A 15,304-nucleotide genomic window follows, 5' to 3' on the forward strand; every position below is an offset into this window, starting at 1 on the left:
CACGCCGCTCCCGGAATAGCCCGGAGCACGCCTCGCCCCCTGGGCCGCCGGCCGGGGTCCCGCGTCCCGCCCACGCCCGCGCCGCGCCCTGCCCTCCGCACACCCTCCGCGCCCCTGTAGCTGGGGGCCGCAGGACCCACTTCCCGGTTCACATGCTTTTGTCCCGCGCGGCCCACCCCAGCCCGGACCAAGGCAGAGTTCAGCTCTGCTTGCACTCCGCTAGTGATGGGGGGCTTACTATCGCATCTCTCAGCCCACTCTGTCTTCAGATTGCCGAGACTGTTAGAACGTGCTTTTTTTCCGGGTGGAATCAAAACCTTTTTCCCTGTAGCTGCCACCCATTTCCTGAGTTTGAGTTCATCTTCTCCATTCGACCCGTCTTTCCCGAGTACCTTCTAGGGCCAGACAGTGGACCAAGTGCTATGCCAGTACAGTGACAACAACTGTGTGAAACAGCAGGGAAATGATAATAATAACGATCTTCAAAAAGAAAACCCTAGGAAAAGGGGAAAAGGAAGGGATTGCTAAAAGAAGGGGAATGCCTTGGGACACTTCCCACTTTTTGAGGCGCTCTGTGTACTAAAACGTGAAGAATGCCAACGTGGAGTGATAAAAATTGTGGAAATGGACACTATTTTAGCATACAAAATCCAATGCAATCTGTGTGTGCTTGTCCCAACATAATGATAGGATGTAGAAAAGATACTGCTCTGGTCAGTGTGATCCAGGAATGGGATTTAAGTTTAAAGCTGTATGAAGAATGTCTGCTTCTTTCATCCTATTAGTGTATCTCTGGGAAAATAGGTCTAGCCCATTTATAGGCGCTATGAAATGTCTAAAGTTAAGACCATTCATCAAGTGAAGTCCAGGCCCAATTCTCCTTCTAGACACCTCTCCTCCCTAAGATGGGCCAGGTGATGGTTTTCAGTTTTGACCAGCAGCTACTTTCCTTAGATCTGGCACCGGGAACACCTTGTGCCTGGGAAAGAGCATCTTCTACTTTCCTGGACTGGGGATATTTTCTCCACTGCTTTTGTGGGCAAGTTGAAATCAACGCAGTCTGCAGAATTGCATATGTAACCTGTTTGGTGTGTAGTGTGTGAGCCCTCTGAGGAAATGTGGGATTTGGGTCTGAAAACTTGTGTGTGAGCTCTGCTCTACGACTTACTAAGTGTGTAACTTTCAGCCTGTGGGGCTTGCTTGCTGGTCTGTGCGATGGGAAACCTCACCCTGACCTCACAGGGCTGTCGGGAGGGCAAATGAGATGATGATGCAAACCCACTTTATAAACCATAAATAGCCAGAAAAATATGAGCCATTATTATTTTCCAAGTTCCTCTTTGTTCCTGCCCACTCTTCCAATTTCAAAAGGTCAGTTTAAATTCTAAAGCAGGCAACCCACAATTTACAAGTGGATTAAGTTCCAAAAGTTCACTGTTTCAACTTTGAAGCGCTTGGAAACAAGGCTCTAAATTGTAGTTATGTTCCCAGGCTAGCCCGCTAATACTTTTAAAAACATAATATTTCATTTGAAATAATTAAAAAGTATAAAACACAATTATTGCAAAAACGGATGGAGGCTTTGGGAGATTTTGAAAAGAACTTTATGAAATTTTCAAGGATTTTGGAGGTTTATCAGAGAATTGGAACATAAAAGTCAAAAGGGCTAAGGAGAATTTATATGTACCCAAGGAATAATTTATGGGGAGGAATTAACTGAGCTGTGGTGGGGGAAAGATGTAAAAATGGGAGCTCATGGTCTGTGCACAGTTCTGAGGATTAACTGTGAAGGTGTAGTGGTTCTGGTTTAAATAATTACCCATAATGTCCACTAGGTGGCACTGCTGACTAAATTGACTACAGCTTGGTTGCTGTCAGGATAACAGACGGAGGAGAGGGCTATTTGTGGGTTTGGGACAAGGAATAACTATATATTTTTTCTGTACTTTTCCTTTCATTAGGTCTGCATTCACCCTAAAAACGACCCCCGCTTTTTATCACTTCACTTAGGAATATTTATTGCCCTCTGCACAAGTTCCCATTGGGAGAACTGATGCTAACTAAGTAGGAATGTTCTCTGTCCTCAAGAAATCTACAATCTAGTAGAAGAGCTAAATATGCAGAAAATAATTTAATTACAAATTATTATGCGCAAAGAACCCCAGGAGAGAGAAAGTGCTTTCGGAGTTCGTCAAGACAAAGCAAGAATTTCTTTCTAATCGTGGAGATTTGGGAGAGACTGCAATGAGGGGATAACGTGAGAGCAAAGACACAGAGATGGACAACGGCAGGATGTGTCTGCAGAGCGTTTGGTTTGGCTGGACTGCGGGGCATCGGGTGGTGGGTCCTGGGAAGCATCGGGATGGGTGTGGTGGATGCCCGGTTTTCGCCTCCCCTTTCCATTGCTCTGTATGACTATAACTCTCGGGAGAGGAATTTTAGGATCTGCCTCCTATCTTCCCCTTCCTTCTTGCTAAGTTTGAAGTTTTCTAGGTTTGCCTGCAGCTTGTCTAGAGAATTCTGTGTGGAGAGCCTCGGCTCTGTAAAAAGATATCAAATTTGGTTCCAGTGAACAATACCAGGAAGAAATCTTTCAACTCCCTCATGCTCCCAGTCTTGTGAAAACAAATGATAACTCCCCAGGCTCATTCTTAGCTTATCAGGTGGCACTGGGAAGCTCTGGGAAAGAAAAGTTTGGAGGCTAAATGTCCTTTGTCCCAGTGAGAGAAACATATTCTAACCTTCTAGCCTGTCACCTTGCCTTCAGGTCTGCTTCCACAAGGGTCACCAAAGTGACCATTCTATGATCCCAATCAGATCCCCCTTAAAAATATTTGCTGGCTCCCCTTTGCCCTCAGTGTAGAGTCCAAATTCCTTACCATAGTTTTGGGGCGCCTTCCTCACGGAACCCCAACCCACCTTTCCTCAGAGCAGACAAGCAGCGATCTCAGGAGACCGTGGGAAGAGTGAGAAAAACCACACCTTGGGGGTTCAGATCTGGGTTCTTAAACTGACTCCGTCACTGTGTGACTCTGTTCTGCCACTGGGTCGTCAACGTAGAATTTCCTACTTATTTCTCTCCTCACCTCTCCCTATCCCCCAGTCGCAAGGCCCGTGAGGGTGGGCACTGTGTCTTACTCCTTGCCTGATCCCTGGAGCCTAGTGCAGTGCCTGGCACCGCGTAAGTGGTAATAAGTGTTGTGAAGTGGTCAGCGCCTAAATGCTCAAGGATTCATGAGGCTTCTATTAATGCCTGTGTCCTGGGGGGTCCCATTTATCTTCTGAGATTGTTTATTTGCTTATTCATTTGCAGAGGGAAATGAGATCGCAATGAGGTGTTCTGTGAGAACTGTCTGCGCCTCCAGCCCCAGTGCGTGCTACTGTGGACATGCGGCCCAGCCCACAGCACTTCTCCTGAGCTCAGGGCCCCTCTCCCGAGCTCCTTTGTGTAGAGGGAGCCCCAGAGCCCCTTGCTCGAGTGTCTGCCCGTTGCTGGTTGCTGCATGAAAACCTCTCTTGTTTCATTCAGCACAATGTCACCATTATAGCCCCTATCTGGGGAAATGACACATGCTTGCTGGTCCACCCAGGGCCCCGGAAAGCAGATAGAGATCTGAGTGGCGGCTGCTGGGAGAAAGAGAAAAAGTTTCACGGATGGATGAACACCCCTCCTTCTGTCACACCTTCAGGTATCTGTTTCAGGGCACAGGGCTCCTACCTGTCCCCAGGCCACAGGGCTCAGCTTCAAGGGTCAACAGAGCCCCGGGCCCCTGTTGTGTCTAGAGGAAAGCAGTTTTTATTTTATGCCCAAATGCTGCATGAAGCCTGTCCCTCCCTTTCTCAAGAAAAGAGCCCCCTGGTTGCTGCTGATGCTTTTTTTTAATTGAGGTCACATTAGTTTATATCACTGTAAGTTTCAGGTGTACATCATTATATTTTGATTTCTGTACAGACTGAATCATGTTCACCACCAAAAGTCTATCTGCCATCCATCGTCATATTTACGTGCCCTTTTATCCCTTTCGCCCTCTCCCCACCCTCTTCTCTGGTAACCACTGATCTGGTCTCCTTATGGATGTGTTTATCTTCTACATATGAGTGAGATCATACAGTGTTTGTCTTTCTCTGTCTGACTTATTTCACTTAGCATAATACCCTCAAGGTCCATCCATGTTGTCACAAATGGCAAGATTTCATCTTTTTTTTATGGCTGAGTAGTATTCCATTGTGTATATATATATATATACCACATCTTCTTTATCCACTCATCCATTGATGGGCACTTAGGTTGTTTCCAAGTCTTGGCTATTGTGAATAATGCTGCAGTGAACATGGAGGTGCATATTATCTTTTTGAATTAGCGTTTTTGTTTCTCTGGATAAATACCCAGAGGCGGAATAGCTGGATCATATGATATTTCTATTTTTAAATTTTTGAGGAATCTCCGTAGTTTTTTCCACAGTGGCTGCACCAATTTACATTTCCACTAGCTGTCTCTGAGGCTTCCCTTTTTTCCACATCCTCTCCAACACTTGTTATTTCTTGCCTTTTTAGTAATAGCCATTCTGATGGGTGTGACATGATACTTCATTGTAGTTTCGATTTGCATTTCCCTAATTAGAGCACCCTGGCTTCTTAAGTGAGGCTCACAGACTGAAGTGCCTACACAGCTAGGCAGAGGAGGGGTGTGTGTGTGAGCTGGCCGTGGGAGTCGTGGGGGCTGTGGCAAAGCAGGTCACTTGTGTCTCATCTGAAAGCCCAGCAGCCAGCAACTCAGACCAGTGTGGCTGGTGGGAACATGGGCCTGGAGTGGCCAGATCTTTAGACTTTTCTGGAGAACCCAGGAATCCAGATTTTAGTGCAAAATCTCTCTTGATTTAAAAATGTTGGTAACAAATTCCAGTTGTTTTAAAACATTGCAAGAGCCAACTAAAACACTCCTCTGGGCTTAATCTGGCCTAGAGGCTACCTGTGTGGAGGCTTGAGGGAAATTATGAACCCATGGAGGCTTCTGGAGCATCTGTCCCTCTGGGCGCCTGCACCCTGAGGGCCCAGGGTGAGGCCCGATCCCTGACATTGCCCCACGGCCTCCTCTCTTCTGAAAGGCTGCGCTGCATCCCCGTCTTCACCTCTAGGCTGCAGGCTGACACCAGGCTGCAGAGGGCCAAAGGGAACTTCTTAAGCCTGGAGCTGGAAAACCCTTAGAGCTGAGAGGAGCCTAAGAGACTAGCCAGTCTGGTCCCTTGGTTTGTCAGACGAGGCAACTGAGGCTGAGGGGGCAAGAAATCTTGCCTGAAATCACACCAGACCTCAGAGGCAGAACCAGGAGTGATATGCAGCCCTGATGTCACCTGAGTTCAAGTTCAGGCTCTGCCACACACAGCCGTGAAAGCTTGAATGAATTACTTATCAAGGGCTCAATTTCCTCATCGGTAAAATGAGGGTAAAAGTAATGCCCAGAGGGTTAAATGAGACATATAAAGTCCAGCACAGGGCCTGACCCATTGTCGGAAGTGTGAGCTGTTATTGTAATCAATGTGAGTTTCCTCTGGAGAAGCTGTCAGAGGCTCGTGGAAACATTAAAGGAAGCTGAACTCTCAGCCACACAGCCAGACTGCCCCCTGCAGGGAGTTTCATGTAAATCAAACCACTGGACGTGTGATAGATTCTGCTGGGTCCCTCCTTCCCGGCAGGAACACCTGACACTCTCGCATGCAACGACTACCCAGCTTCCAGCTCCTGTTACCCAGAGTCTGTTAAGAGGTGGCGTTTCGTATGTAGGTTTAAAAATTAAATAGTGCTGTTATTTTGTCAGAAGGACAAATTGCTCAGGATCATTTCTTCCTGTTCAGGTGAAGGAGACACCCCATGTGTTAGAGAGGCAGTCACATTTCTTCTGTAGGACAATAAATTCTTTATCCACAGAGAGCTTTGGAAACAAGAAGGCCCTTGGTCCTGGCCTGATAAGCACTTTTCAGTGACTGCCCGAGGCAAAGTTGACCCCTTCCTGTGTGCCTGCTCTCCTTCCTGAGTCCCATGGCCCCTGCACGCTCCCTCAGGGGCCGATGCCTGCTCTGTTTAAATTGTGATCACTCTCTGTCTCACAGACAGCAAAGGTATGCATTTGACAATCCACCGTCAAGACCAATTCCCTCAGGGAGCCAGTGTCTTTGTCACAACTCCTTTGATGGCAAGTGACAGAGTCACAACTCAAACCAGCTTAAACCAACAAGAGAATTTCCTCACTCAGACGGTAATGAGGGGAGCTGAAGAGGTGAAGCTGGCTTTAAGGCAAGCTCAGATCCAGGAATGCAAACAGGGCAGTCACTACTTTCTCTCCACCTCCTGACTCTGCCTTCCTCTGTTTAGTCTTCATTTTCGGGTGGTCTCTGCCAGTCCGTGGCAAAGGGGCCACCGCAGCTCCAGCCCTGCACGCCTCTACGGGTGGAGGCTCCAGGGGAGAAAGCATGGCTCTCTCCCTGTCATTCCAGCCCGGCCCAGAGGGGGCGCTCACGGTCTGGGTAAACTGCCTGATCGAAGGACCAGGGAGGTGCTGAGCCGTCACACGTGCACCTGCACTGCAGCCAGGGGCTGTCCCTGAAGCATGTCATCAGTCCTCACCACCCTATGAAATAAGTGCTCTCATTCCTATCTTGCAAGTGTAGTTTCATGTGTTGTGTCTATTTGCTAGGGCTGCCGTGACAAAACACCACAGACGGGGTGGCTTAAACAACAGATGTTTATTTTCTCAGTTCTGGAGGCTGACGTCCAAGATCAAGGTGCCAGAAGAGTTGGTTTCCTCTGAGGCCCCTCCCCTTGGCTTGCAGACGGCTGCTGCCTTGCTGCCCCTGCACATGGTCTTTCCTCTGTGCACCTGCATCCCTGGTATCTCTATGCGTCCTCATATCCTCTCATAAGGACACCAGTCAGATTGGGTAGGATCCACCTTAACGGTCTCATTTTAACTTAATCACCTTTTTTTTTCTTTTAGGAAGATTAGCCCTGAGCTAACATCTGCTGCCAATCCTCCTCTTTTTGCTGAGGAAGATTGGTCCTGAGCTAACATCTGTGCCCATCTTCCTCTACTGTATATGTAGGTTGCCTGCCACAGCATGGCTTGATAAGCGGCACATGGGTCTGCGCCCAGGATCTGAACAGGTGAACCCAGGGCCACCGAAGCAGAGGGCGCAAACTTAACTGCTATTCCACTGGGCCGGCCCCTGAGTCACCTCTTTAAGGGCCCTATTTCTAAATACAGCCACATTCTGAGGTGCTGGGCTTAGGGCTTCAATATATAAATTCAGGGGGACACAATTCAGCTCATAATCCATGCCGAGTAAACGGTGAGGCTGAGATTTACACTCAGGGAGGCTGAGTCTAGCCTGGTGCTATCGGTTCCTGCTGCAGCTCGGGGCAGTGCCCATGAAGGGAAAGCCTTCACAACCAGAGCAGCTGGGGAAGACACGTCCAGCGAAAACCTCGGCAAGGACTCGCTGCTGGCATGGTGCCTGGGGACCAGCCGTGGGAAATGAGGGTCTTGGCTCCGAGGAGGGTGGGGCTTAATCAGGTTCTGCTTGATTGTCAAAGTAGCTTGTGTTCTCTTCTCTCTGCAGCATCTTCAGATCATTTTCTCTTTGGTTCCCCAAGGACCCGTCATGGTGCAAAAACCAAGGGGACACACGTTGCCTTCTCCCCTCCCACTTCCATCAAAGAGAACGGTGTTTCCCCAAGTGTGGAATTCAGACTATTGGTGAAAATGTGAGACATGTTTAGATGGCACACAGACCAACATATTGGAAGAGTTATGAATTTATTTGAATTTGCATTAACAGCATATAATCGGTCTTTATGAACCCATAATTTCACTGATATTGCTTACAATAGAAATGTCAGGTATGAGTCAACTGAAAGAAAAATATCACGTAGATAGCATTAAGTAAATAATCATCTGATGAAAATTGTGAGGGTGGTGGTGGAGTGACTGAAATTTGGGAAACACTGGGATAGTTCCCCGCGAGGTGGTCATGGGCATAGATGTCACCTTACTTTTTGACCTGATTAATCGGCACATTTGGCCCTAATTTGCCCTGTGGACTAAGCCTGGGGTTACCGCAGGCCTCTGGTTTCTCCTGCCTGGGCCCCTGTGTCAACTGGACCTGGCCAGGTGGAGAGGCGAGTGGGCTCTTGAGTGTAATGAGAGGCTGGCCCCATCGTCATGGTTCTGGATTTTATTTATTTACAGTCTCACTCCAGGGCTTCCAAAAGGCTTGGCAGCCGCTCATGGCTGTGTATGTAAGCAGGTGTTTATCACTGTGTGGTCGAGATTTTTAGCAAGTCAAAGTCTGATGTGAAATGAAGCGTTTAAAACTTAATTCCACGTGGGGCACTAACAGAGTTGGCATAATTCTGCAATGTTAATTGCTGTGGATTTTAGCAGTGCTTTTGTTTCCCTTGAATTTTAAGCCTTCTACTCTGCATTGGGCTCTGTTCAGTGGCCAGCTGTAGCTGCTGACGCTGTCCACAGCCGGTCCCCATGTTTCCACACCAGGTGCCTGGTGAGGACGAGGAGGTCTGGGTGAGCTGCCTGCTTGTCGTCATCAGCTCAAACCCTCCGTGGGCCTGTTTTTGTGGCTGCAAAGTGCGGTCATTGTATTGGCTTTAAGCTCTAACCTTCTGTGATTTGTTACCCCCCAAGTCGTGTTCTGCCTTATTAATGTAAGGTTGCCCTCCAGTGTCCAAAAAGTTACCTGCATGAGGAAAAGGCTCCCTTCTAGAACTTCAGAAAGCCTGACACAAAATGTTGCTGTGTCTGTCCATAAAAGGATGATGGTTGAGAGCAGTGTTTCTCAATCTTCGCTATGTGTGTGACTCACATGGGGGTCTTATTAAAATACAGATGCGAATTGAGTGGGTTGGGAGTGGGACCTGAGATTCTGCATTCCTCACAAGCTCCCTGGTGACTCCAAAGCTGCTGGTTGGGGACCACAGAGTAATAGGCTTAGAGTGATTCTCCCTGCTTCCAGTAGGTTAACAACCACAGTGCAAGCCAGATAATTTCGACAAAGCCTGAGTGAATGAGAAGTGTCCTTGTAGACCCTCTGTGTGTTCTGGCCCCTGACTGCCTCGCCACCTCGTCTAATCTCCTAGTCTCCTCTTCACTTGCTCCACTCTGTCCTCACAGGCACTTTTAGTTCCTTAAATACACCAAGCTCTTACCCACCCCAGTGCCTTTGCATATGTTGTTCTCTGTGCCTAGAATGCTCCCACTCCCACTTTTCCCATGGGTACTTCATGTATATCCTTCAGTGAGTATTTGAAGCGACTTCCTTTTTGCTCCTCTCTCCGGCACCTATTTCTTGTCTCTGAGCAGTTATCTTCGTGTGCCACCTCTTTCCTGTTTACTTATTTACAATCTGTTTCCTCCTCTAGACCAGAGCCAAATGAGAGCTCATACCTGTCTTGCACACTGTTGTATCTTCAGTGCTCCTGCCTGGCAGCAGATGCTCCCAAGTGAATATTTGTTGGGTGTGTGTGGAGGCAGGGAGTAAAGGAACATTCTGGAGTATCCTTTTGCATGTTTGAGGTACCTGTGTGGAGGGGCCGTGGTGGGGATGATAGAATTGGTTATTTTTAAAGAATCATAGAATGAGAGGTCAGGAAAGGAGCTACTTGTAAGCCACACCTCATCTTTAGAGATGTCAAAATGTGAAAAAAGTCTCATCTTAGAAAAGATAAAATACAGTTAGTCCAACATTCCTTAAACAGAGTTATGTCAAGTTAGTTAAGGAGACAGTGGATTAAACAAAGGTCATGTAGGACTTTGCAGGACTGTTGAAAAGGGACCTTGAGTCTCTAAGGGGAAGGACATAGTGTGCTCTGTATTGGCACAGTGGCTGTGGCAGAGACACTGTGATTGACTTACTCAGAGGCCATTCCTCAGCTGCCCCATCTCTCTTCTTTGTCAGCAGGGTGCTGGCCTCCCACTACAGCGGCTGAAAATGCCAAATACTTAATTTCCCAGCCTTCTTTGCAGCAAGGGCCTGGGCCTCTTCCCTAGTTCTGCCAGTAGGACCTGAGAAGTCTACTGAGGACTTCTGGGAAAGTTTCTCTGATTAAGAGAGACACACAAAAGGAAATTTCTTTTCTGTATTTTCAATGCGACTGTGTGAGGACATGATGCCTGGAGCCACAGCAGCATCTTGAAAACATGAGTGGACACAGCTGAGGACAGAAGCCAATGTGCTGATGATGGCGGAGTGAAGAGATGCAAAGAACTTGGGCTCCTGATGGCATCACTGAGCTGGTGACTTGATCAGCCCTGCATCTTGGACTTCTGGTTGCGCAAGGCCATCTGTGCTCTCGTTGTTTAAGCTACTTTTAAGAAGGCGCGCTTTACTTGCAGCTGCAAGTCAGATGCGCTGGAATTGGCTCCTGGCTCCACCATGGTAATTATGTGTCTTCTTCAAAGCTGTTTCCTCCTCTACAGGATGGAGATAAGAATAACTGTACCTCTCAGGTCCTTACAGAGGCTTCGATGGATAGTGGGTGTAAAGCCCTCCACACAGAACTTGACACACTCTTGGTACTTAATAATAGTGAGCAACTAGTATTATCATTGTTATTTTTTGATCACAGAACCTTATTTGTTGCTGGAACATCCTCTACCATCTTGCAGGACCCTGCGTTCTGCAGAAACAACCTGGGTCATGCTTACCTTGTCAAACTTTCTTATTTTATAGGAGAAACTGAGGCCAAGAGAGAGCTGCTCTCTAGTCTCTTTTATTTTGAAAAATGTGCATGGTTCAGCCACCTCCCATGTCACTCATTTCCACTCACACTAGAAACAACAGAAGAACACGGGTCTGGGTTGAAATTATGTGCTTTTATGGGAAACAAAAATATCCAACAACAATAACAAAAGCTCTTTAATCTCGCCAAGTTCTCAACCAGTGATAATGAGGCAGTTTCAATGATTGCATCTGGCTGGGGACATTTCTAAAGGGTTAGGACAGATGAAAGACATTGGCCAAAAAGAGAAGTGGCAGAGAGGGTTGACATTTTAAATGAGAGCAACTTAGACCTCCCTTCCGGCCCCTCATCCTGTTACCCTTTCAAGTTACCGTCTTCCCCCAGTTTACAAAGCTCTTTCCTGAATTTTGCTCAAATGCAATCTCTTCCAGAAAGCTTTCCTTGGTCTGCACCGACTACATATGCCTTTCAGTAATGTTACAAACACTTTCTCATGCTGTCTCCTATCACTTTCTGCCTTACATCCATCCTGTTTGGGGACATACCTTCCAATACCCATTATTAGCTGGCATGCCCCCCAGACCAACCCATGTCGATCATCTCAGTGTTCCCATCTCCCACCCCGTTCAGTGCTCAGTATGCAGCAGGTGCTCAGCGTCAGCAGGTGCTCAGTGAGGGTTCGTTGAATTGAAGTCAGTTCTACATTTGCCACGTCACATCACCAGCCTCTTGAGAGACAGAATTGTCATTTCTTCTCCTTCATCATTCCTCCAGGACCTCAAAATGGTCTGACTCAAAGCATCTCCAGGAAGAAACAGACCCCACCAGACATCACCAACTCAGGGCCAAAGGTTTGGGGAGGGGAGGAGAGGTTAAGCTTTCACCTCTGTTCCAGAAGCAAGGAGGCAGGAAAGGCAGCCCCTGGGCAGATCTGGGATGATCATGAGCAGTGTTGGCCCATGTGCCATTTTGGAATCTCATAAGCAGCCATTACTTGGCAAGTTTCCCCCAGGAAACACGACCAACGTTGCAGTGGGAGTCGAGGACTGGTGGGGGTCTGGGAGGGATGCCCTGCCAGCCCAGGGACCAGCAGGTATAGACCAAGAACCTTTCTTTGGGACAGGGTGGGTATCACCTTTAGAAGAGCATTAGAGGACACCTGTCCAGTTGTTCAGTTGGAGCTGTGGTGGGAACGTTAGCCCTGTGGTGTGTTGAGTTGTTAGGCACATAGATTGTAGTAAGGCTGAAGAATACCGGCTGCAATAATGGGCCTCTCCTCCACAGGGGGAATGGTCAGGAGGTGCTGGGAGCAGTGAGGGTGAGAGGAGGGTCCCAAGAGGTCCCGCAGCTCCAATTCTAACAGGTGCCCTGCTCTGTCTCCTGCTCCCGGCTTCCACTCCTTCCCTCTGGTTGTCCAGTCAGGGCCACACTAAGGGGGCAGTTGAAGTGGTGGAGGGAAGGGAAGTGCCTTTTCTTTTTCTACATGAGCCACAGATTGGGACCAGGGAGAGGTTAGGATCAAGGGCAGAAGGAGGAGGGTTGAAGAGCTGCGGAGTGGCCAAGGTCTGGTCCACTTGTGTTTACTGCCATAACCAGTAGATCTGAGGCCCACACTTCCAATGCATCACCCCCAGAGAGCACCGAGCTCCAAATTGGGGGTGATGAGAAAACCCTTCAGTGCTCTCAAAGGTGCTCTGTGACTTTGGGAGATCGCTGTGGATCGTCCCATGGGAGGGCCCCTCTGGGGCCAGTAAGGTGTGAAAACTGCTTGGTCAGCATCCGCCCTTGAGCCTAGGGAAAAGAGCCAAGGAGAGGAGAGAAGAGAGACTCCTGGAGGCACCTCCTTTAGAAAGGAGAGCTAGACCTTGGGGGACTCAAGGTAGGACAGATGTTTCAGTATAAAAAGGGTCCCCAGTAAAAGGATGGGAGTCCCCTCAAATCCCTTCCCAAACCCCATTGCACTTAGAAAAGAGAAAGTGAGGAGCATAAAAATATCTCAATGACGTGGGCTTGCCTGACAGTACAGAAAAGGAAGTTTCATGGCAGGCAGCATGTCCCATTCCACAAGAGAGGATTATACGGAGCTTCGGTATAGAGATTTTACATATATCTTTATATAAATGCATATATATTTATAGAGCCTCTGCCTAGAACAGCCGGGCTTGCTTCTTCAGTTCATTCCTCTTCCAGAGGGCCAGCCGGTCAAACTCGGAGATGGTCATGCCGAAGACCTGGTAGAACTCCTCCTGGGACAGGTGGCGCTGAAAGGAGGTGGGAGGGGACAGAGAGGGAAAGCTTGAGGACGTGCGGTGTAGGCTGGGGGCAGGCAGAGGCAGGAGCGGTCCCTGTGTGTTTCCTCTGGGCACCCTGTGCCCTGCACAGTATCTGACCCACGGAAGGTGTGTGATGAATATTTGTTGAATGGATGAACACGTGAATGACTGTTTCCTTGGAGGGGCCTCTGTAGCTGTTCTGGGTGGAGAGGCCGCCTCCGCCCAAGATTCAGGTGGGACTTCGGCTTCGCCTAAGTGCCCCTCGATGCATCCTGGTTGACCTCACCTTTCTGCATCCCTGCTCCATGTATTCTGTGTCTAGGAGTGTATATGGATTAATGCTCTCCCTCTCTCCTTTGGAAGAAAAAGGATTTTAGCATGTACTTTCCCTTAATAATATTTTTACAAATGATCTGGAAGGCTGTTTCTTGGGCCAGTCAATGAGAAAAAAATTACTGTTCATATTTCTCCATCCACTGAAATGTCCTTTCATCTCTTTCTTACATGAAAACAAATATGTCATATAATAAAACATTGTTCTGAATTCCATGGTAGGTTTTTTTTAACCCCTTTCTGCCTGACGTCCCTCCTTCCTGCCTCCCCTCAGTCCCTTCCAAGCAGCCTTGAAAGTTGATACATTGTCAAAAGCTTTTAGAGTTAGAAATATATGGCACTGAAAATGTACCAAAATGTTAACAATTGGTGCATTTGGGTGAAGGGTAGATGGGTGTTCATTTTACTATTCTTGCAACTTTTCTGGAGGTCTGAAAAATTTTCAAAATGAAACTTAAAATTATGTTTAAAGAGAGAAATATATGGCATACATCCTGCCTGAAAACTTACTGGAATCATTGAGATGACCTGTTGCTAGCAATTACATTAGCTAATTGGGTATTGAAGGAGATTCGTTGAGAATTATGTATACGGCCAGACAATAATTAGCTAGTTCTCTGGCCCATTGTGACTGTGAACTAATATTTTAGCCACATTTCCTGAACTTCAAGCAGAGGTAACTTTGATACCTTTGATAGATATCATTGGCTGCTGGTGACTTTGCATTGAGTTTTCAACACTCAACAGTACTTAATAACACCGACAGTTCCTTACACTGCATTTGTGTTATGCCCAATAGCACACGACTGTACATCCATCTGGATTTGTTCATTTAATTCTTCCAATCACCCTGAAAACCACGAATTATTTCTGTGAATTGAAACAGGAGAAAATCAAAAGTCTGAAAATTAAAATGACTTACTTGATCAAGAGGGAGGGTGGGCAGGAGGGAGGGAGGCTGGCTAAGTAGCAGAGCTGAGGCCAAAAGCCAGGCCTTTTGACTCCAAACACAGTGCGCTCCCACTGCCCATCTTGGTCAGCCCCATTAAAAATTCATAAATAAGGGGCCGGCCTGGTGGTGTAATGGTTAAGTTCGTGTGCTCCACTTTGGCGGCCTGGGCTTCTCGGTTCAGACCCCAGGTGCAGACCTACACACTGCTTATCAAGCCATGCTGTGGCAGGTGTCCCACATATAAAGGAGGAAGATGGGCAGGGAAGTAAGCTCAGGGCCAGTCTTCCTCAAATAAAAACTCATAAGTAAGTCTTTCTAATATGAAAAATTTCAAAAATACACAAAAGAACAAAAATAGTACAATGCACACCCATGCCCATTACCCAGAGTCAATAATTATCAAGAGTTTGCCACATTGGCTTCACCTATTTCCTTTGCTGAAGTATTTTAAGGCAAACCCTAGACACTGTGTCAATTCATTCCTATGTTCTTCAGTGTGCATCTCAAAATATACTGGATATTTTCTCACATAACCACTACGCCAGGAGAAAACCTAAGAAAGAAATGACCATAATTCCTCAGAATTACCTAATATCCGTCCACAAGAAAATCCCCCTAATTGTCTCAAAAACGTCTTCTTACGTTTATGTGAAACATGGGTTGTTTCAGTAAGGAGCAGCATCCTCGCATCACATTTGGTTGTCATACCCTTAAGTCTCCGCCAGTCTAGACTTCATGCTATGAACTTGTCCATACTCGTTTTACTTTGACTCAAGTGAGTGTTGAAGAATAATCTGCCTATGAGGGAGTCCTCATCTCTGTTCCTTCCATAGTAAAGACTGAGGGGAACTGTAATTCAGTCTCATTTCTTCTTTTTTTTGGTTGGAGGGTGGTGGTTACTATGGATTTTCTAGCTAGTTTTCTCTACTGTGTTCAAAAATCTTTTTTACGAGGCTCGATATAAAAGAACGGCAGACTCAACTCAAGAAGCGCCCAA

At 47.2% G+C, this 15,304-nt stretch overlaps 1 protein-coding gene across 1 annotated transcript in view; it reads right to left on the minus strand.

Moving 5' to 3' along the window:
* Positions 1-10,867: 10,867 nt before the first annotated feature.
* The window catches only part of ABLIM3 (actin binding LIM protein family member 3), a 148,358-nt gene continuing 143,921 nt past the window's right edge, over positions 10,868-15,304 (minus strand). Inside the window, exon 24 of the mRNA XM_005599308.4 lies at positions 10,868-13,010. Coding sequence (XP_005599365.1) covers positions 12,897-13,010 — 114 coding nt within the window. The 3' untranslated portion in view covers positions 10,868-12,896. The remainder of the gene's footprint in view (positions 13,011-15,304) is intronic.

Source organism: Equus caballus, chromosome 14, assembly GCF_041296265.1.
Source record: "Equus caballus isolate H_3958 breed thoroughbred chromosome 14, TB-T2T, whole genome shotgun sequence".
Lineage (NCBI taxonomy): Eukaryota > Metazoa > Chordata > Mammalia > Perissodactyla > Equidae > Equus > Equus caballus.